The sequence below is a fragment of the Crocodylus siamensis genome, chromosome 5 (genome assembly GCF_052110815.1).
Source record: "Crocodylus siamensis isolate JL-2025a chromosome 5, ASM5211081v1, whole genome shotgun sequence".
NCBI classification, from domain to species: domain Eukaryota; kingdom Metazoa; phylum Chordata; order Crocodylia; family Crocodylidae; genus Crocodylus; species Crocodylus siamensis.
Genome location: NC_143399.1, coordinates 156,131,841 through 156,154,792, shown reverse-complemented (window position 1 = coordinate 156,154,792; position 22,952 = coordinate 156,131,841). Strand labels below are relative to the sequence as shown.

The window sequence follows — 22,952 nt, the reverse complement described above, 5'->3', positions numbered from 1 at the left end:
TTGACATATACCTTTGCTTCAGTAGACACCATCATAGGCATGCGTGTGTTGTTCTGCCCTAGCCAACCCATGCCGTTCTCACCCTCCTCCAGCCAGTGCCTTTTCCACCCTTTTCTTATTGACCCCTCAATATCTTGTGCAAAATCCAAATATGATGATCCAACTTCACAGATCTTTCTAAAAAAGAAAAAATGAAGTAATCTTTGCTTTAGATTTCATTTTATTGGTCATCTTTTATGAACAAATTACGAAATATACTTCATTCACAAATTGGAAATATTTACAGTCTCTTTACAACAAGGCATTGTTGAGGTTTTGATTTATGGCATTCTTAAAACAGTCTGTCTTTCAAAACAAAGACATCAGTGTTGTTTTCAGCATGCCCATCATTTGTTCATGTGTACTCCGCATGTGAAATGCAAGCTTTTTAAAGTCCAATTTGCACTTTCTTCATGAGACAAGCTGCTGGTTTATCTCTCTTCTTTTTAATGATTTTATAAAGTCTTCTTGAGAAGAAGAGTCTGAAAAGTCTGTTTCAAATGCTATCACAATTTTGGAAAGTTAATCAGAACAAAGAAGGTGGGGAATCAGGGTTATAAGGGGGATGAATAAATATTGCATATCAGCAAAGTACTTAGGAAAGGAATTTAGTACACGCTTCTAAATGGAATTCCAACTGTGCTGCTGTTCTGCACTTGTGAAATTTTAGTAATAAAAGCCAAGATTGTTTCAGTTTCACATCAGTCTCTGGGTGGCTATTTATATTTTTTTCCTGAAGAAAATCTCAAAACGTTTTGTTCCTTGAACTTTTAAATCTCTTAGTACACTCTTCCATTATAAATCAGATGTGGGCCTCCATTGCTTAGGTTGTCCGTCATTTCCTGTAACAAGAAGGAAGAACATTGATTTAAATTAAAATTATTTGTACAACTTGAAAAGTGTTTAGCTACTGGTGTTCGATAGCTAACAAAGAAGCTTAATTTATTTCATGTTTTTGTAAATCGCATTATAAAGTGGAAAAAACCCATAGTTTATGTCAATGAAGTTCCTATGAAAGACACTAGCCTGAGTCCTGTAAATGGCCATTTTCTACCTACAAAATTAAATATACAGCCCAGATGGCAGCAGTGCAGATTTCATCATGCTGCCTTTTCAATAGACTTTAGTGCCAGATAGATAGTAATCTAACCAGGAATGAAATAGTGCTCCACTGTCTAGGTCCATTTGAACCTTGGCTTCTCTGTGGAGATAACAAAAGGTTGCTAGTGAATGCTATCTGTACTAGATTTTTGTAATGTAAAGCTAAATCCAAATAGGGACTTAAGTGTTAAAACAGAACTTAGATAGATTTTAGGTAACTAAGTTCATTTCTCAATGGCAAGCATCCTATGGCAGACAGTAGTGCCTTCAAGCATTCTGTGCTGCTCCACACAAGTTGCCTCCATTGCTGCATTTACATGGTGCTACATAGGAATTAATTAGTATGGCAATGGGATGATTTAGCCCTATTATTTAGTCATTAGCCCTGAAGTGTTGCATGGACACTTGGGCAGAGCTGTGCAATATAGATAAGTATGGATTTATGCTGTCATTGCATAAATTTCCCATGTCCACAAACCCTCGATTCCCAAGCTTAAATCCTAACTTTGCTAGGCACCTCCATGTGTGACCTGAAAGTTCTCAAAGAGACAAAAATATCTTTCTACATGCCCAGACGTTCCCCAGTCTCAAGAGTCCAGTGCGTAGCTCATGTATAAGCCAATCAGGCTCTTGGAACTAGATGCCACTCCACTTTCCCTGCTTGAGGGGCCTGATTCATTAGGTATGCTCAAAGCAAATCCAGCACACACTGACAACATTTGGTCCCTCAGATGATTCAGTCATAACTATTTTCTTTTAAAATGCACCTGGAGGAGGTATAGCCTGTGCCCATATTTTACATAATAACCTAAAGTACTTGCCCAGGAAGTAGGAAACCCAAGTCCAGTATCTTCCTCTGCTTGAAGGAGTTCAAACCCACAGTTTTCACTTCCTGGCTAATGATCTTATCTATGGGCTTAGACGGGTAGAGTGAAGTAAGAGGAAGCTGTGCTACTGTGCAAAAAAAATGGAAGATTCATAGGGCCTGAAAGAAGTAATTTGAATCTGTATCCTAGTGGTTATGACTGTCACCAGAAAGCAGCCAGAGTTCTGGACTTTGCTTCCAGGGGCTGTGTATACTTTTTATATTAAATAATCATTAGATGAAAGAGCAGAAGTAGTTTGGCACCAGAACTCAGGACTTCCCTTTCCCACCTAACAACGATATCATTAGGATAGAATCATGTTTCCTCTTCTATGCTTTCTTTCTGGCCCCATGTCTCTTGCATTACTTTCTGCTCAGTGATCCAGCTTCAAGGGGAAGGCAATAGACTGCCTCCAGCCAACCTAGCCTATAGCTTTGTGGTTAGGATACTCTCTTGGAAGGTAGAAATGTGGGCTTGAATATTCTGTCTGAGGCCAGCACTGGAGCTGGGTGTCTCATGGTTTGAACAACTTTTCTAACCAGTAGGGGCTTATTAGAGAATATGCTTTTGCCATTGTGAAATCTGGTCCCATGATAATGGATGTACCTTCCTGAAGTCCTGAGTCTGGTGCTTAATCCCTAGGAAATAGGGTAGGTGTTCAATGACACTCTGCATTCAGCAGTTTCTATTCTCTAGCTCTAGGTGGCTCCCTGCTCATTATGCTAGATGTTTTGAGATGATTTAACTCTTCCCTGTGTACTTTATGCCTGACTCTAGGCTCTGGATTCCATTCTGTGGGTCTAACAGTTTGGCATTAGAGCAACTAATTTGTAGGTGCCTTTATTTGATATTGTCTATAGATACCAATCTGCTGTGAAAGGGACTGAGAACACCAAAGTCATTAAACGTTAATCAACAATCCACCACCAGATGATAGATAGTCATGTGCTGTCAACTGGGCTTTGCATGAGCTAGTGATGAAGAAATGAAGGCCTTTCTTTTCTAGTTCCATCATTTAGATTTTCTGTAGATTTTTTTCTCTTTGAATCACTAATAAATGCAGAATAAAATACGTACAAATATTATGCTTTCTGACAATCCTATTCTTAACAGGAAAACAGTACATTAAAAATGGAGTTGAATTTAAGACATGAAGAAACATATAAGATAGGAAACAGTGTGAGTCAATGGTGAATATATCCAAACAGGAACATTTGGACGCCTGCAAATAGGGTGAATATTTTAAATACTCAGCTTACTTCCAAATTGTAATCTGTCCAGGTAGAATTTTGGTACTACCTGGAATTACTATTCCTGAATGAGGTACTTCTTGGAGTGACATCACAGCATCAGCCAACACTGATTAGCTGAAACGATGATTCCCTCAAACAGACACCCCTTAGAAGCGGGACTTCCTAAAGTGACATAAAAAATGGTAGCTCCCTAGATTTCAGCGTACCTTGGAGGTAACTCTGGTGTCGGGGGAACCACCGGGCAGCTGGGCAGGTCGGTTATTTCAATACCCCTCATTCTCTAATATAAATATAACAGTTATACAATAAATATAGCACAAACATATGCACATACAGTACATGTCTACATTACTGTATATCAGTATAAGTATAAAAATATTATTATATATACACTCCCAATGAAAACCTATTTTCTGTTAGTTAGGGTCTAATTTATTTATTTTAAAATTATTTTAAAGGGTATGTCCTAGGCTTAATGTACTGTGAGAGAGCTATCCTCTCAGACCTGGTCTTTATCCACTCCCTTCTGTGTTTTTGTCTCACATGGGTCTCATCTTTGTCCTCTTCTCACTGCTGATGTAAGATGTTCCTCATTTTCAGCCCCTACTGTCTGGAACAATCTTCCTGTATCTGTCTACCCCACTGACTCTCTAGCTCATTTCAAATTTCAGTTCAACATGTATCTTTTGTCTTTCTTTTCTATACATTATTTTAATATTGCACCTACATCCTTCATGTTTCTTAAACAAATTTAGTGTAAGATAAGTACAAAATAAAGGTAGGAATACTGCATTTGATATTATTTTTATCAGAACCTTTAGGAAGTGTAATTGAACTTTTATACATTCAAAATTCTAAAGAATAATGAACCCAGTCCTGTTAAGGTAATATCAGACTGCAGCAGTTTTCTCTTGTGATATTCCCTTGAAACAAAAATGCAGCATTTTATTTTAAGTTCAGTAATAGTTCCTTAAAGTTTCTAGTGGAGTAGTGGCTGTTGTTCTGCCTGGGGTCTAATCCCAATTAACTCACTCCATTAAGTGAGTAATTCAGGCTGCAAACTAGTAATCAATCATTTTCCTTATTATCCTATCATTGCTACGTCATATTTTATTAGAGAATCTTAAATCACTTTACATATATAAGTTAATTGATGCTCATAACACCTGTTTATAGGGGCTTGTAAATATGATACAGATGATTGAAGTGAAGCATAGGATAGATTTCCCCAGGATCTTGTAGTGAATCAGTTGTACAGATATGGATAAAATCTACCATCCCAGACTCCTGATTCCATGCTCTAATAATTGCTAAAGACTATACCTCTGCAATGAAAGGTACAACACATCCTGCCCTTATTGGAGACCCAAGGTGTGAATGAGTACTTTGACTGGGTAATAATCAGATTCCCTACCAAACAATAGGGCTGTGTGAAGCGTTGCTGGCTGTTTCATTTCAACACTGTTTCAACTCATTTTGTGCTTGAAACAGTGAAATTGAAATAAAACTAATGGCTTTGAAACAGCCTTGAAATGAAACGAGGCCAGTTGAAACATTTTGAAACTTTTGAAATGTTTCAAATTTCGAAACAGCCCAGTAGTGGGAGACAGGGGAGAGCTAGGGCTGCACTCCGAGTGGCTCCACAGCCCCATGTGGCTCAGCCCCATGGGGAGTGCTTCCCTGGTTCTCCCTGCCTCCCTACCCCCTCAGATTGGCTCTGATATAGTGCCTGGGGAAAATCAGTTTGTGCGGGGACCTGCTGCTGCCCTGATTTCAAAGTGGGGGCAGGTCCCTGCATGAGCTGATTTGTCCCAGGCCCCACATGCTCTTCTGATTGGCTCTGGTACTGGACCCACCACCACTGTCTTGGGGTCGGGTCCCCACATGAACTGATTTGCCCCAGGCCTCTCATCAGAGCCAATCTGAGGAGGATGCAGGGTCCAGGGCAAATAAGCCCTGATCCCAGGGTGGGGGTGGGTCTCCACACAAGTTGATTTGCCCCAGGCCAGCCTGCCAATGGCCCCAGGCAGCAGCATCAGCCTCCTGTGGTCCAGGAGGCAGATCAGGGCCCACACCCCCGGGAGCAGTCCAGGGGGTGCGGGCGAGCCACCAATCTGCCTGGCAAATGACAGGAGGCTGGTGCTGCCAGCTGGATGCAGCCTGTGCCAGGAAGATCGGTGCTGCTGCTGACCCCAGCTGGCAGCACCAGCCTCCTGTCATCCAGCAGACAGATTGGAGGCTCCCCTGCACTCCTGGGAGAGCTGCGGGGGCTTTGCCAGACAGCTCCTGAGGGTGCGGGCCCCTGATCTGCCTGCTGGATGAAACACTGTTTTGTCGAAACATCGGAACGGAAGTCAAAGCAGAACAACGCTGTTTCACGCAGCCCCACCAAACAGCACTAGGATTCTCAGAATCCTTTTTGCTAACATCTTCAGACTTGAGTGCTAGATTTAAGCATTTAAATCTATATTTAGGCACGTGAGGCTCTGAGCACTCAGTGTTTCTGAAGGGGAGTCATCTATATGTAGGTATATATGAATTTATGTGCTTAAATTTACTCATGAATGTTTAAATATTGTTTTTGTGTTTAAAGTACTGACTTCATCAGCTGAGTACTAATGGAGAGGAAGACATTTATTAAGCCCTGGAAATATGCAATGCTGTGGCTAGAGGAAGCTTTCCCCCCAGTACAATACATGATCTTCTATATTAATAAGGTTTTTAAATTATTTATGAAGTGCTATATTTAGTAGCAAAGCCTTTGAATAACTATGCAATGGAATTATGTTGAGAATGGATGTATTTCACTGAAATGGATGTAGTACAAAGATACAGTACCTAAAAATAACTCCATATGATAAAACAGAATACAGCTTATACAGAAGGGCAGCATTTCATTTCCCTGAAGCTCTTCCTCATATAAAGCCAAAAATTGAATTCACCTATTGCCAATTGCACTTTAACACATACAGTACCTTTGTAAGAAAAGCACCACTGATAAAGAAAGGCACACAACTCACTTTCTCTGCCATTTCATGGGAGTGATGCAGCGAATGTTCTCTTTCTGAGAACATCCTCCTTTGTTCATAGCTGGCTAGCCGACAAGTGAGCCATGAAGAAAGGGTGCAGCCACCAATTCCAATGCATGCAAGAGACATGGAGGCAAGATGCAAAGAATAAAGAGCAGAGGACTTCTTTGTGAGAGCACGAAGGAACTGGAAATTCAGTATTCCTCCAATTAGTCCACAGATGCAACAGGCTGAAAAAAGTATCATCTGTCAGAAGAACAAAAGAGGTTATGTCACAATGAGATTCTCCAGAAACTGAGCAAACAGACAACTCTCCCCCTCTCCCTACCCCATTAAAAGTAGCAGACCCCTTAAAAGTAGCAAATAATGATGCTTAGTGCTTCTACACCATGCATATTTCAAGGGTCAGAAATCACTGGAAATTAGCAGACAGTAATTTCTAGACTCCCTTCCAATTCTTACGTAATAAAGTATCATTCATAATCAACATTTTTCAGTTAAGGCACCGTGAGGTAAAGTGAAGAACTGAGGTAGAACTGGGCTAGGACTCCTGATTTTCAGTTCTATATTCAGAACTCTGAAATACAATTCTTTGAATCTGGATTAAGTTACATCCATTTTATATTGCTAAATTGTTATGAGATTGGATTCAGGCTTATGTTTTGCCCTATTTATTTTTACTCCTTGTGTGTCTACATGAGACGCTATGTCACTGTAGCGACAAGATACAGCAACATAGCTAGTTGCTATGGTGACATAGCATCAGTGGGCATTAACTGTGATGCCGCCTCTACTGTGCAGTAGGGTCAGAAACAATCCATGCGCTGCCAGGACTGTGCAGTACCAGCTGTGCAGTGGGGTGCAATGTGCCCCTTGAGTGTGGTTTTTTTCCTTTGTTTGTGTTGAATCTCTTCTAGTAGTGCGTACCATCCACCCAGCATGCCTTTTTTAAGTTCTCCAAGTTATTCCAAAGTTTGATTCTGGTTTCCTGATTTTTGCTGCTTGTTGGAAGTTTTGTGAAGTCTTTGCATGTGATCCTGGTTAACTTTACACCAGTAATAACCCTAACAATCAAAGCAATGAAGCAGTGAAGTGAAGTGAGACAGTGAAGTACCTTTTTTCCATTTGGTAAAAAAAAAAACTTCTGGGAATAGAGAAGTGAACTGAGTGAACTCAGCTACAATTGACAGGAAGTGTGACTGTTTAAGCCCATTTCACAATAGTGATGGAAGCAATTTGTGGAGCCTGTGGAAATATTCCACAGAGCACCAGTAGCCGATGGCCCACTATTATATGGCAATGGGATAGAATGTGGTTCTCAAACTGTAGCTCATGGTTCATTGGTGAGGGCTTACATAACATGACTGCTAGAACTGACAGAGGAAAGGAGGAATATATAGTTTGGAAACAGTGGGGTTGTTCTATAAAATGAAATGATCCAAACATTTAAAAAATGTAACTGCTTTAACTGGGAGTTCAAGTGTTTGTTGACTCACAGAAGTTAAACTTAAATTGATTTTTCCCTCACTCCCATTAGTTTTATAAGACTAGCCCCACTGAATTAACTAGAGTTGCAATATATTCTTGGGTAGATCATAGGAAAATCAGGTCCATATTTTTAACCTATAGATCAAATATTTCTGCAGTTGCCCTTTTAGCAGTTGCATCATTTTTCTGCAGTCATAAAAATGATTGTACTTCAGGATCTTTTAAGAAACATAAAAGTCTGTAATGATTTTAGAACTGGCTTGGTCGTTACCCAGAAAACCTCATTAAAAACAGTACTCAGCTAATTCTGCCATCCGACTGAGCCAGAAACTCTGGGCCCTAATCCTTCCTACACTTCACAAGTCTAACTAGAAAAGACACAAATCAAACTCCCAATAAAATTATCAGCAATCTTCACTGATTTTTAACAGGAGTTAGATCAAGCTTTTAATCCTTAGAGGGATTAATCTGAGGCACTGATGGGCAAGACTTGCATATATTTCAATATGTTCTTACTTTGCTATGTTAACTGAAGGGTTGATTTATTTTTTTTCTGCCTGGATGTTTAATTTATTTATGTGTTACTCTTTATCAGCAACATTTGGACAAAACTTTTCTAAGGTAAAAGAGTTCAAGTTACATAAGCTTGGATTTCAAGTACTGATTCAGTAGAACAGGTAGAACAAAAACTTACAACAAGTCCGGTTTTTTTTTTGGCGCACAATATTCCACATATGCCACAAAGCAGAAACTGCAAGGGAAAAAAATAGCAATTATTTCATTGTCTAAGGTCTGTAGTGTAAATCTTGCTCTGTTACTGTAATGGTGACCATGACCATCTGTTACATAATCATTCTGTCAACATTTTATTACAAACCTATTTCAGGAAGTTATAACTCAGCCATCAACATATTTATCTGGAAAGAACTGATATGAGAAGTCAGCCTGAGGCTGATTACTCAGAAACATAGCAACAATTAAAGAAATTGTAAATTAAAGAAATTTACCTCATCTGTGAGGTAAACATTGTATGTCAGAACCAATTTTAGCAGTGTGAGCCCCCTATGTGTTGTATTGCTCAGAAAAGAAATCTAGCAAGTTGGTAATCAGATATTCTGATACTTAATATGCATTTAAAGCCCTGGTCCTGCCAGATAATCCACTCGGCCTATTGGCTGCAGTGGAGTTCCACGCAGAAACAAGGGTTCTCCTGTATGAATGAGATTACAGAATTTGGACCTAATATTTGAAAAAGTTACAATGAATTTGCAGCAGCAACTGCTTCCAGGCAGCTCTAACAAGCAGATTTCAACTATATAGATGCATGACTGATACTTTGAAGGATCCTTTTATTACTACATTGAGTGAACTGAGTGTTCAGAAATGAGTTACACTGGCAAGGCCAGAACCTGGATTTGGGTGAATGCTGAAAAAAGTTCTGTGAACATTTCATTCCTGTTTTTGAATGAATACATTTCAGCTGTCTGTGAACTTTTGGTTTCGGTGAATATCTTCTCCTGACCCTTGTGCTGAGGCTGGATAGCCTCAGGGAATCAATGAAAGGAAGAATCTTGAAGGAAATGCACTGATACTGCCTCTATATATGCCAACTGCCTATGTGGAAGGAGGCAGAAAGCCTTCTGCAAGTGTCCTTAACATCATCAGGACAGTTCTCCAAATATACCTCTCTGTGGTCACTTGACCCCAGTTGTCTTTTCCTGCCTAGGGCAGGGGGACTGGACCTGATGATCTACAAGGTCCCTTCCAGCCCCAAACAATCTATGAATCTATACCTGAACTGTTTTTTTCTTTGCAGTCACAAAAGCATTGCTTTCCTCTCTGATAGAAAATCAGAGAGGAAAGCAATGGACTTTTCGACTTTACTATTGCACTACTGTAGGATTTTTTTCATAAAAGAACCTCATTTGCCTTTTAATTGGGATGAACTCATCACAGGACAGATTCGGTTATAACATAATAAGTGAAAACAATGCTAATATAAGACTTTTTAAAATTCTTAAGGCGCATTCAGACAAGCATATGCATGGTTTGAGGTGCCGCAAACTGCACATGGTACATGTGCAACTGTGAGCTGTACTGCAAATTTGTAGTGTGGCACCAAAATTTGATAGAGGTCAACACCCCTCATCCCTTCCCACTGTGGGGGTGGATAAAGGTGTTTTATGACTTGTGATATTAATGAGTTCATTCCATGTCTACGTCATATACTCATAGAACTACATCACAAACATAAGGCTTAATTCGCTGATGCTCATGAATCATACTGAGATCTTTTGATGAAAATACTTGGTCATAGCAAAATATTGTTATTTTTGCAAGTTTAGATTGTTGTATATCAACCTTAGCATGCTTGCAGAAAAAATGGATTTACCAACTGTTAGAATGATTATTTAGTTATTCTGATAGTTGATATTACTACTGAAAGCAATAGATTGATTTGGGCTAATGTCTCATGCCACCAAAGTCCCTGGCAGTGCTTTGAAAAGGTAGGGGAAAGTACACCCCTCTTTCCTGGAACTGCAGAGGATCTTGGTCCAGTGGTACTATTACAAATGCACAGCATGAAAGGAATAGAAGGATGTTGAAATCCTACTAAGACATCCTTAACTTTATCCAGCCCTAAAAAGAACTAAACTTTAGAGTGGATAGAATATTATGGGGGAGATTATTTTTTTGGCAAACCAGACCCATAGAACTGCATCTGCAACCTAGGATGACGACACCTCTGATACATTTTTTTTTCTTTCTGAGGATTCAATATTGCTGACAATATTTCACAGTGGGTAAGAGAAGCAGAGAGACACATATGCTAGATAAAAGGCAGATGCAAAGTTCACTTTTGAAATACCTCTTGGGGGTTTTTTTGGGATGGGAGTTTGGTTTGTCATTTCAATTGTGAACTCTTGGCCCACGTCCAGATGAGAGTGGTACCCCTGCTCTGCCATTTGGGCAGCTATTACCTGGAAGATGTGATTATTGTGGTGACCCACTTTGAACTGTCAAAGCATGTCTTCCTTGCCCCAAATGGCAACAGGTTAGCCACCTTGTCTGCCCTCCAGCTAGGTCCCTGGTGCTGGCCCTGGGCAGGCTCCTCTGTCCAGGTCCTGCCACTTGCCTCACCAGCAAGGATCCTGGTGTTCTCTGTTTAAAAATTGCAAATTATCTGATAAGAAACCCAGATTCTCTCATTTAAAATACCCAAAATCCATGTTCGTCAATTAAAAAAATATATATACATATTTATATATTTATATTTATGTGTGTGTGTGTGTGTGTGTGTGTATATATATATATATATGTATAGAGAGAGAGAGAGAGAGATCTGTTTGGCAATGTTTTATTGTTATATTTACAATTTAAAACCAATTTGAAAGCCCACCAGTGCATCTATCATCATAATAAAATAAATTCTAAATATCGATACACTTTGGAATTTGCTTTTGGTTTTTTATCATATAAAATCAGAGCTGCCCCTGTCCCTGTCCCCTTAGCTCACCAAGCTGTGGAGACAGTTTCAGCAGGACCTGCAGCTCTTTTATGATGTTGAGCAGCACTGATATGCCAGTGTCCTGCCCCTGTCCCTCAATCCCAACCCACAACCTAACCAACGCCCCTCACTCCTGACCCATACCCGCTATCTGCCCCCCCACTCACTCCCTTCTGGCAGCACCAGGATATGGGTCCAGCTTCAGCTGTCCCACCAGCTGCTTTGTGGTTCTGAGCACTGCCAGCCCTTACTGTTGTTCTCTCTGCACCTATGTCCAGGCCCCAGTGATCCCCATGCTGTTTGTGAGCAGCCCTTGACTGGGGCTCAGGTACTGGGCTAGGCAAGTCCCTTCTCTTCTAGGCTGGCATCCTCCTGCAGAGGCTGCTCTAGGGGGGCAGTAGGGCTCCAAGCCCAGGTCTGGTGGCCTCTCCTACCCATCTCCCACCCCCATCTCCTACCACCATCTTTCTCTCTCTCTCACACACACACCCCTGCTGCCATCCGTGACCCATCACATACACCCACAGACCCTGCTGCCATCTCAATCACCCCCTGCCCATCACCCACTCCCTGCTTCCCACACAGCCCATCACACCTCACAAGTGGCTCCTGGGACCAGGAGCATCCCCAGGCCAAGGCTGCATTTCCTATCAGTGTTGTGGGCACAGTGCAGGGTTCCAGTGCAGCACTTGCCCCTGAAGCTGGGGCTCCCTCCAGCAGGACCTATCCCATCTGGCAGCTCGGTATTCAGGGTGTGAGATTGGTGGAGGGATGTGGGGTTTGTGGGGGGGTGGGGAAGGGGTATGGTAGTGTAAGTGTGGGGTGGGAATTTGTGGGGTCATTTGTGGGGGTGTGGTCTGTGGGGTTTGCAGGTGGACTCTGGGGTCATTTGTGGGTGTGGGAATGTGGTAGGGTGGGGTTTGTAGGTGTATTGTGGGAGGTTTGCAGGGGATGTTCTGGGTGTAGGGTTTGTGGGGGGTGCTACCGCATGCCTACCAGCCCCCCACCATGCACTGGCATGGTCCTGTTTGAAGGCTCATGCCAGTGGGTTGAGCCAATCCTATGTGTTATGTGTAGCCTCTGGGTCTCAGGAGGTGCAAAGTTCCACTGGGGTTCTCTGCCTGCAGTGGACCATGAGTGCCCAGAGGGTGCACTGCTGGCTGCTGTTGCCACTGGCAGTGGGAACTGTGCACCATGGGAAGCGGGTGAGGGACCTACCCCTCCCACACAATCCCCTCCACCCCCACACAGTCCCCCCACCCCCATAGTCCTCCCCATCCCCACACAGTCCCCCCACCCTCCAAATCCCTGCTTACTGGGGACAGAGCCTGGGTCCCAGCCATCTCTGAGCCACTGCTGCCAACCTGCCCTGCTTCTATTTCCTCCATCACACTGACATAGCATTCTGGAACAGCAGGGGCATGTGGTGGGCATAGAGATGCACTGGCCAGGTGCTAGAGCTTCTCTTTGGAGGACCCAGCCACCAGTTGCTTCAGGGCACACTCCAGGAGTGCACCCTGCACCACATTTTTCTTGCATGTTTTCTTTTGATACCGGGATTTCTTGGTATAAAACTTAAAGTCTGCATTACATATTTGCAGCATGGGGAACACTTTTTATTTTCATGGCGTGCCTCCTGCAGCATCTCAGACTGCTCTGAGACACTACAACAGACACATGCGCACTCATGTGGATGCAGCCCCAGGTTTCACAATCCTGGCACCCAGAATGCAACATGACCCACCATGTGTCCATCCCTTGCTCTCCTCTAAGGTTTCTTCTTAACTTAGATATTTAATCTAGTCTAAACATGATTCTTACTTATTGAGCTACTGAGACTAGGCATCACACTGAGCATCAAGGCTAAGTACAGACAGTTAAAAAACCTGAGGCTGAATCAATTCAATCTTTGCAGGTTAAGCTAACCTGTGTAGATTGAATTGATAAGCAAGTGAACAGACATTCATTTTTGATTCTAGAAATGGAGCCACATGCCTGCAGTGGCCCAGGTCAGAAGCTAGGGGGTGGTACAGCACACCTCCTTACTCTGCTGGAGCAGACAGCTTGGGACAGGGCTAGTCCACCCACCCTGTGGGTAGCATTGGGGCAGACATTCATTTGTCTTTCTCTTTTTTTAATCTAGTGTTTTATATACCATGTTTTGCTGTATTATCTAAGCTCCTTAGAGTGATAAAATGAATCATATCTCCAAATATCTCAATCTAAGGGTGAGGACAATATTTTTAATAGGGGGTAAGTGAAACAAACCAGCCTGAAAAAATGGCCTGATCCAGATCCATGAGGGAGGCCCCTTCAGTTGGGGCTTCAAACAGTACTGTTGGACTTCTATTTCCTTTTGTACTTCCAAGTGGCAGTTTTCTAGGCACATAAGTGGTGCTTTTGGTACTTACAGATAGTAATTCTAGCAATTCTGCATGTTGTCTAGGCCCACATCACCCAGAAAGGGTTGGACTCCATCTCTCTCTAGCTTCCCAGGGCTATATATAGGAAGTTATAGGACTGTAACTACTACACCACAGGCTAAGGATTCTCTCCGGTGTCCTCTACTACACCCAGAACTCTCTCCAGTGGTCCTTTTGAGTCTGGCCCCCTACACAGCCAAGAAAGAAATGGAGTTAGGAGAAAGGAAACAAAGGAGCTGCAGGGTGGGTGGCCAAGTAAGATGACTGCTGATGTGGATGGGAGTAAGTCCTTGGTTCTATCTTAGAAACTTCCCAATGCTTTTCATCTCTTTTATCAAATGACTAGTAAATTCAAGGGGCAGTCAGTCAGCATGTGCATAATTGCCAAACCATGTGATAGGTCCTCAGTGGTCACGTGCAGTTCCTGTAGTCTATCACTGAACTTAGTCAGTGGGCAGTCATTGACAATATGTGACCTGGTGTGTGTTTGCTATAGCACAGCCTGGTCATGAAGACCCCAATGGTGGAGGCTGGCAGTGGTTCCACTTCAAAGTGAAGCATTAGAGAAAAGACAGGGTAGTGCATGATCTGTGGTGTACTGATTAGCATGCTATGCAGAGATGCAGGTTCAAATCAGTTCTGTGTGAGAGGGGCTAAGAAGCTGTCTCTGGCTTCCTGCACAAGTGCCCTAACCATTCTAAACATGCTGGGGCTAAAATGTGCTTCTCCTTGTGCATTTCCACCTTTTCACAGATTTAGGTTCAGGTATATGGGTGTATGCCCAGCCAGTGTGCAGCCTAGCGAGCTGTCTACACATATACACTTAACATATGCACTTAACGTGTACATACACACTCTTAACAACGGAAGCACTGCCTAAAATGACCAGTCATGCGACTAACAATCTGCCATTTAGGTGCACAAAGGGAAATAGAATTCTGTCCTTTGATTTAATCTGAAATTTATATATGTATAACTCAGGAGATGCAAAAAATATCTGACAGGTCAGGATATCACCCCACAATCTGCAGATATCACTGCTTGCTAACATTGTTTTCATCTTTTTTGAGAAAATTAACAAATAAATGTTAAGGTGAGACAATAATTGTTCAAGTTAAATTACAAAAAAAGTTAATACTGTGCATATGCCTGGTATAACACACAGTCTCAACTATTTGCCTAACACTTTATTTCAAGTCTCACAGAAGGACAGTGTTATGGATTGTTAGTTTATATTTCTAGACTGATCCAGGAAAGACATTTCCAAAAGCACAAAGATCAATTAGAATGTTTATCCCTTGCAGAATTAATTGGACACAAGTACCTAACTCACATTCGTACCTTTTGAAAATTCCCCTTTTGTTGATTCTTGGAACCAAGAGCCAGAAAGGGAGGATGTTTATTTTGAATATACTCCAATGATTTAGCTGTGTTATATTAGATCTGGGCCTAAAATAAAACATCATAAGCACACTGATTTTTTGGATAAGAAACTGAAATCTAGCTCCAGATCAAAATTCTGCAGCATAGGTCTATCTGTATCTCATACTCTCTTAAACAAAGAACTGGCTTTATTTACTTTTCCTTGCGAAAGGGGATTATTTTGTCTTTGAAGTAGGGATCCAACTTTAGTTATATTCACTAAGAAGAAAGGAATTGTTTATTTCCTCTTTCCAGAAGGAATGGGAATGCTTTGTCTTGTTATATTAAATCCAAGAGACCTTTCTTTGTTTTATTATAAGGAGACAAACATAAGGGTGAGTATAATTCCTTTGAGAATATGAAAGCTGTCTGCGGTAAATTCTTTTTGGGGAGCCTGAACATCAAAGAAAACTTGTTAGACTGCTTGATGTCCATTTATTTTTGCTTATATACTGTATAGATGCCCACAATTAGGCACAACAATCCACCCACCCAGAGACAAAGGCCTCACAGATATGCCTGACAATCTAGAGAAATAAAGCAGGGAGAAATAATCCAAACATAGCAAAAATATTTTACATTATTACAGGAAAATGCAAACACATTGTGCCTCATTTAAACAGCCTTCCACTTTTTAGGGGATGGAGCAACAAGCTAGGTAAAAATTTAGCAGCTCTACTCTCACTTGAAGTCACTTTCTGGAAACCCAGGGTTTGCACTGTGAATGCACAATTACACAGATAAAAAGACAGGCTACTAGAAGCACTGCTAGAAACCTGAGCTCAATAACGTATGAAAAAATTCTGGTACTTAACAATCTTGACATTTTACCTCTGGGGAAAAAAGAGATAGAAGCTGCAGTTCCTAATGCACGCACTGACCAACGAAGGTGTTAAAAGCTGCTAAGGCCTCTTGTTTAAAGTAACATTTCATTACCATGGTAATCCAAGCTGAGTGTTGGAACTGAAGAACACAAATTCCACATAAGCATACGAGGAATAAAACCAGAGGAAAAACAAACAGGAAGAGAGTGGTAGAGAGAGAAAAGGAAGGAAAGAATCCTGGTAGATAGGCTGGCTATACAGAAAACAGAAGAGAAGACTAAAACATCTCTAGAAAGTGAGAATGAGTCTTAGACTATCTCAGCAAAACTCTGAATATGATGTGGAAGCTTTTCAAGGGAACAACAGGTAGTTAGGCACCAAACTCCTGCTAACTTGCATTTGCTAAGTTGCTTAGTTTCCATTTGTCTTTGTGCCTTCTCCATCAGAAGAGAAAAGAAAAAGCAAACCCTACCCGAAGCCCTTCTTCAGTTCTAGCAGTACTTAACACATGATTTGCTTTGGCTCGAAAAGGCTTGAACCAAAACCTATAGAAAGACTCACCAGGCACATCCAGACAAGCGCACACGTGTTTCCCCAGGGACAAATAGCAGTGGCACACTGTGCCGCTGTTACATCATGTCCCTGGGAAATGCCTGTGCACGCATGCTGTGGTGCGTAGCAAGTTGCTGCCACATACACTGCTCCACTTTTATTATGTGTGGGTTTTTTTGACATCAGGATCTCCTGGTGTCAAAGCCCCTCCCTGCGCTGCAAATTAGCAGTGTGGGGAATGCCTGCATGTGCTGTGTGTGCAGTATGCGGGTCTGTGGTACTACATACTGCATATGTATGCTCTTCTGGATGCACCCACTGACTTCAGCAGTCTGTAGATCAGGTCTTAATGCTGAACAGCAGACACACTAGTTGGGACCAACCTTTTTAGCTGGTGTGCCACAAATTAACCCTGCCCAAATGCCACTCCCATCCCCTTCTCCTACCTGATCAGACACTTTGCTCTCTACTTCTTTCCTTGTGCTCCCTGTATGATCCGCCACTCTTCTTTCTGCTTCCTGCCCCATCTGCTGCTTTGCTGAATTCTCCTTTCCCTACTTGCTGCATGCGCACACACAAAGTCTGCCTGTGCCACTTGTGGCATGTATGCTGCAGGTTGGCTACCCCTGGTTTACACCATGAATATTGTTTTGTATTAGCTCCCAAATAATTTGAAACATGCAAACTTTTCTTACCCTTAATACATATATATAAATATATATATATATATATATATCAGATTATTTCCAGCATGTCAACTAAGGCCTAGCTCAGCAAACCATTTCGGCAAGTGTTTAAGTCCCTCGCTATTCATCAGCATTTGGCTTTAGACATAAGCTGGAGTGCCATTGGTGTCTATATTATACGTAATTTCCTTCAGAGTAGGAGAAGGATCTGTTTTAAAATCTTTCTGGAGGGTCTAAACATTAAAGAAAACCTGTTAAATCTACAGAGGCAGACTCTCGTCACACAGATCCAAGAAAGCTAAGGAGTATCTGCCCCTTAGATTACTGTATTCACTTAAGGGACTCCATCCTGTTTCCATTTTGCTTACTGGAGTGTTGCCATTCATTTCACCAAGAGCAAGAGCAGGCTAGAAATACACTCATAGTGGAAATGTAATACACATGTTTAAAGAATGTAGGTTCACATCTGCATTTTGTCTACATGCTAAATGACACTGAATTTTTTTTGAGTGTTCATCTGAAATAATCCTTTCATTTGACTATTCTTTTCCAAAATAAACTTGGCAATTAGTCAGCAGCAACAACTAAAAGTAGCAAAATATTCTTTTTTTGATTTCAGACTACCAACATTGCTTTTAATAATCCAAACTCTTATGCCTTACTCTGAGCTAGTTCCATGCTGACTAAGCTGCTTATTCTTAACCTTGGGGAAAAAAATTCCCAGTGATCATGTATTTGGGATGCCATCCTTGAACAAATTTCTAAGGCCAATGAAAATACAGGTTTCCAATGGAACAGAAGATTGAATTGTGCAATAGTCACAAATGTGGAAATATTACCTATAGCAAGTCTTACAGAGAATGTATAACATTTAGGTATGTTTTGACATTTCTCTTCATGAATGAGGAAACTATCATTCTTGAGTGGCATAACCAGAAGGGAGTCATTAGGTGTCTCTATCAGTGAAGATAAATGGCATGTTTGACTAAAGATGTGTTCTTTTTACTCTCCTTATTTCTCTGTGTGATTATCTTTAATGATTCCTCATTGCACTACCTCAGTATAAACGATACTCAGGTTCATACATTCTCATATATTACAGTGATAAATATATTTTATCTATATACACACACATTTGAAGATTCTGTTTTGACAGCCAAATATATGACCACTTTTAAATATCTTATTCTTTAAAAAAAAATTGGAAATACTATTGTTCAGATTTTTCTTGTGTACAGAATGATTCATATTACCTTTGTTGTGCCTGTGTATGAGCTGTTCAGTATGTTCATGCTATTATTCATTGAGCTGTTTCTATGGTAAGTCAGATAACTGAATTTGAATGGGGGTGTTTAGAAATCTGGCTTTATTTCCATTCACTTGGAGAAAGTAACTATAGCAGGTGAAGTAAAATATAACAAGTAAAGCAAATGGAAATAGATTCTGGAAATCAATGCCATATCAAGCATAATATTCAGAGTTTTTGATAACTTAGCAGCCACCACCTCTTTTAAACAAGTCTGAACATAACAGTTTATTTTTCATGTACTAGAATGAAACAAGTAAGCATGTCCATGTACATTGGATAAATCAAATGATTGGTCAGTGTTTTCATTTGGCTGTTTTTCTCTATCAATTCTCTTAGTTCAACTCTATTTTGAAAGTATGAGAACAAAACAGTTATAACTAAGCATCAAATTTAGACATGTCATATACTTCCCCATATATTTTATCTATATGAATATCTTATGTAGATGCCTTCACATTCTTCTGTTAAATCACTGTTGGCTATTCTGGTTTCTTGAGTGCAAAACACTCTGGTCCCAACTGAGCAAAGCACTCAAGCCCATGTTTAACTTTAAATATGTTACTAATCCCATAAATCCCTTGCTGACTAGAAGCCATGAACAAGAAAAAGCATTTTTTCTTTTACCAAGAGGGTTGACATGCTTCACAATATCATCTAGCTATAGACAGATGCAGTCTGTTTGATTTAAAATTTACTGGCACCAGAACATTCAGAGTCAATGTTCCTAAAGTAATGTTATTTTCACCCATCTGTGAGTCTGGACTTCCTGGTAAGTTCCACCTATGTAAATGCATGGAGAGCTGGTTCTAAGGCCTTTTATTACATTTTCAGGTAACATTACTACAGGAAATATTCTTAACTCTCCTTAACTCTGTTGTTATACGTTGTGGTATTTCAGAGGAGTAGGTTCCCTCTTCCTTTAATATTCTTTTTTAAAGGAAAATCTTGATTTAAGAACAGCAAAACAGAAAACCTTAAATGTATAGGCTACACTAGGGAACTGATGCTCTGATCCAGCCGAGCTAGTGCAAGACCCAATAAGGAACAAACGTAGTTTTGCTCAGGTCAGCTCAGGTCAGCTTAGCTGCCAGAGCAAACTCTCCTAAGGCTGCTTTAACCTGGGTCCAGTTATTAACAGCCCCAAGGACTGTTTCATCCACCTGGGATCTCTGGAGAGTAGTAGTACTCTGCCCCTCGCTCCCCCCTCCCCACATCTTCTGCCTCATCCTGAGCAATTCCTCTGTGCCAGTTCTCTGCTGCTTGGCTACTTTCCCCTGTGCTTGAAAGCCATGCAGGCCAGATTCAAGCTAGGAATATTTAATAGGCTTTGAACTGTTGGAGTGGGATGACTAGGCTGCAGTGGTAGAAAGCCTCAGACTAAAGATTTCTACTTTTACATTTCAGTTAAAGGTCAAATAAATTCCGTCCTTTAGGCACTTCACCTTGCTCTTTGCATCCCCCCTTTGGACCACCCTCAAATGTATGCTACTTGTCCTTGTTCTCAAGGCCCTACGCAGTGCAGCTGCACCCCCTGTATTGCCTTTTGTTCATTTTTGAAAAGTTGACTTCTGTCTCAGATTGGCCCATTATTCCAACCCCCATTACCCACTTACAAGTTTTTCCTATACCTCACGCTTGTGAGGTGCATATTCATAAAGATACTTAATTTTGTCTGTCTTAAAACTGTCCTTTGGTGTGATACCTGGATAACACTTCAGCTGTTAATCCTGATGATCATGGCCTATCAAAAACAATGACATCCACATTGTTTCATTGTTGCTTTCCACTCCCCTGTATGCCTGCATTAATCTGTGATCTGTTGCTTTACACTTGAATTATAAGCTCTTTGGGACTGGGACCATCTAGCACTGGGTTCTCAGTGACTAGAGGCTGTACAAGCAATAACAAATGATAAGCAAAGGAGGCAGCAATGTGGGACGCAGACATTGCCATAAACTACTATTCAATTGTAATAGCCTATTACTCAGGCTGAAATCCTGGCCCTGATGAAGTCAGTGGGAGAATTCTCATTGATTTCAATGGAATCTTCAATTCCCTCTTTGAGCAATCTGCTTATTTTTCTTTGTCAAAAACCATCACAACCTCTGCTAAATGTACTGTTTTGGTAGCTCCCTTACCTGTTGTCCAATATATTGGCTTGTCTTATCTTGATTGTCTCATCTTAGACCGTACGTTCTCCAGAATAGGATTTGTCTTACTCTGTACAATGCCACAGATACTTGGACTGTGCACATGATTTATTAATCATGACTGACAATGATAACAGTACATTAATCCTGTTATAAGACCTATTCTGGCAAGTCACTTCTCTAGTGACAAATCAAAAGGGTTTTGGTGGGGAGGGGGAGGAGGGAGGGGGAGGTTTTTTGCTTTAGATATTTTACCAAGTGAAAAGCAAGCTAATCCTTTAGAAACAGAATTGTTCAATCTTCATCAAATATCACTTAGGAGTTCAAAAAAATGCTCACTCATGTTTACATCTAGTTTTCTCTGTCTGCAAGCCTTTGCTTCCTCAGTTTATATACTAATTTGAAGAGGAACACTTAGGAATAGAAAAAAAACTGATCAGAGAAAATTACAAAATGCTTTGAGATGTGAGGATTAAACTAAGTGGAGCGCTGGTGTGAACACAACTGGATGTTAACTACATTCCCCAGGATTTTTCTTTTTCTGGCTGGATTCTCACTAGAAACTCAGGCTGCCCCAGTCACAAGAGAATCTCTCTTCCATATCCTTTTTTCACAAAGGTGCTCAGAAAGTCAGGCAGTGGCTTTTATTCTTAACCAACCCCTCGATCTTCCTGCCCAGTGACAGAGCCAGATGCTGCCTTCTTTTAAAAACAACCAACCAACTGACCAACCAGTCTCCTCACTGATTTCAAGATGACAAGTCCGGGCCTATCTTTCCCCCAGCAGAGCGCACAAGGGACCCAGGAGCTCTTCAGCCCAGAGGTCAGGGGTTCACATCAACTCCACTGGCGTCCATGCAAAAAAAGCAAAGGGGTGGGGAGGAGGAGAGGGTCCCCAGACAAGGCGGGTGCTGCCCCATGCACATCCCCCCAGCACAAAGCATCTCCCCGAGCAGCATGCGGGGAGGGGGAGGGAGGGGGGCAGGAGAGTGAGGGGGGCATGTTCACACAATCCCATCGTCACCATCAAGAGTTAAAGAGAGAGTGAAATGGCTTAACGTACACACACCCCGCTCCATACCGGAGAAGAGTCTCCCAGCTGAGGCTTATGCTCGCTAAGGACCAGGCTGAAACTGACGGCCCCCACGGCCACGCTGGACACCCCCAGCCCTATCTCCAGCACAGAGAGCACCAGCAGGCTCCCAATGATCTGGCTGCTGGTGCACATCGTCCCTCGGGCATCATTCCTTCCGGATCAGCCGGGGAAACAAACCATCCGCCTTCTCTCGCGGGCCCCGGAGCGGCCCCCAAACTTTTCTGCCTCCGTCGGGTCCGCAGCCGGGGGCGGGGGCGGGGGCAGGTCGGCAGGCGCTCGCCCCGGCCGGGGCCGCCTCCCGGGGCAAGAGGCCCCCGGCGCCGCGGGGTCCCGCGCCCGGCCCGCCCGGCCGCTCTCCAAGGTGCTGACGGCGGCTCCCGCGGCCGCGCTGCCGGCTCGCCCGCTCCGCCGGGCTGGGAAACGCAGATTAAATTCAGCCCCACGCTCCTCGCGCAGGCGGCGTCTCCTCCAGGAGAGTCGACCTTGTCTGAGCGCCTCTTTCGCTCTCATTGAAATGACCTCACTGCTGGGGGGGGAGGGGGCTCTTCCCGCCCCCACTATTGAGGGGAGGGGAGGGGAGGGGGGGAACCCACCCCGGCCATATTTATGTACGACTCCCGGACCAATATAGAGGCGAGGCTGTAGAGCAGCCCCGCCTCAGGGCCCAAACCTTAGGTGACTCCCTCCTCCCCGCACCCCGCGCCCGCACGCCCCCTCCACCCCCGGCCCCAAAGGCAAGGAGGCAGCGAGGGGCTCCGGCTGCACAATCCCTCAGTTAAAAAAACAAAATTAGGGAAAGGAAGAAAAGCTGGAAGCCGCCCATATCCGTCCCCGAGGCTTCCTCTCCCTTCAGATGCTGCTGCCGCCAGGTACAGCACCAACCCGTGCTGGCTTTTTCTGCCCCATGGAGAAGCCACCCCCGCAACACTTCCTGCCATTTTTTGACCCTTGATCTCACACACGGATGCCAGCACGGTGTGGTCGTGCACGCCTGTTGCGTCCTGAAGTAAATAGATCAGGTGCCAAGAGCTCGTGCCCGAATGCTGTTCCAGGTGTTTCAGGCATCGGTCTAATGCTTAGAGAGAGCGCATGTTAGCTGCCCTGACTGCTGCTTCCAATTCCAAATACAGATATACTTCAATGCAATAGTAGCAGGACAGTTCAGGTCTGGCACCTGCATCCTGGCAACTGTTGGTTACAAGCCTCA

The 22,952-nt window shown here is 42.5% G+C and overlaps 1 protein-coding gene across 4 annotated transcripts; it reads right to left on the bottom strand.

Moving 5' to 3' along the window:
* Window positions 1-231: 231 nt before the first annotated feature.
* On the bottom strand, window positions 232-21,880 carry TMEM196 (transmembrane protein 196). 4 transcript variants are annotated; one of them, XM_090049467.1, is made up of 5 exons: window positions 21,713-21,880; window positions 8,471-8,527; window positions 6,280-6,534; window positions 3,466-3,539; window positions 814-881 (listed from the first exon to the last, which is right to left on the bottom strand). In XM_090049467.1, the coding sequence occupies exons 1-5, from the start codon at window positions 21,875-21,877 to the stop codon at window positions 875-877; spliced, it is 558 nt and encodes a 185-aa protein (XP_089905593.1). In that variant the 5' UTR covers window positions 21,878-21,880; the 3' UTR covers window positions 814-874. The 4 variants fall into 4 exon arrangements, with proteins under 4 accessions (XP_089905594.1, XP_089905596.1, XP_089905593.1 ...); XM_090049469.1 differs by having other exon boundaries at window positions 21,731-21,880; XM_090049468.1 differs by lacking the exon at window positions 3,466-3,539 and having other exon boundaries at window positions 232-881.
* Window positions 21,881-22,952: the final 1,072 nt, after the last annotated feature.

Coding starts and splice junctions, on each gene's coding strand:
- TMEM196 (XM_090049467.1), bottom strand. CDS start 21,877: ATGTGCACCAGCAGCCAGATCATTGGGAGCCTGCTGGTGCTCTCTGTG. Junction 6,535..8,470: donor AAAAAAAAACCGGACTTGTT/GTAAGTTTTTGT, acceptor TTCTTCTGACAG/ATGATACTTTTTTCAGCCTG. Junction 3,540..6,279: donor CCCATGAAATGGCAGAGAAA/GTGAGTTGTGTG, acceptor TATTTATATTAG/AGAATGAGGGGTATTGAAAT.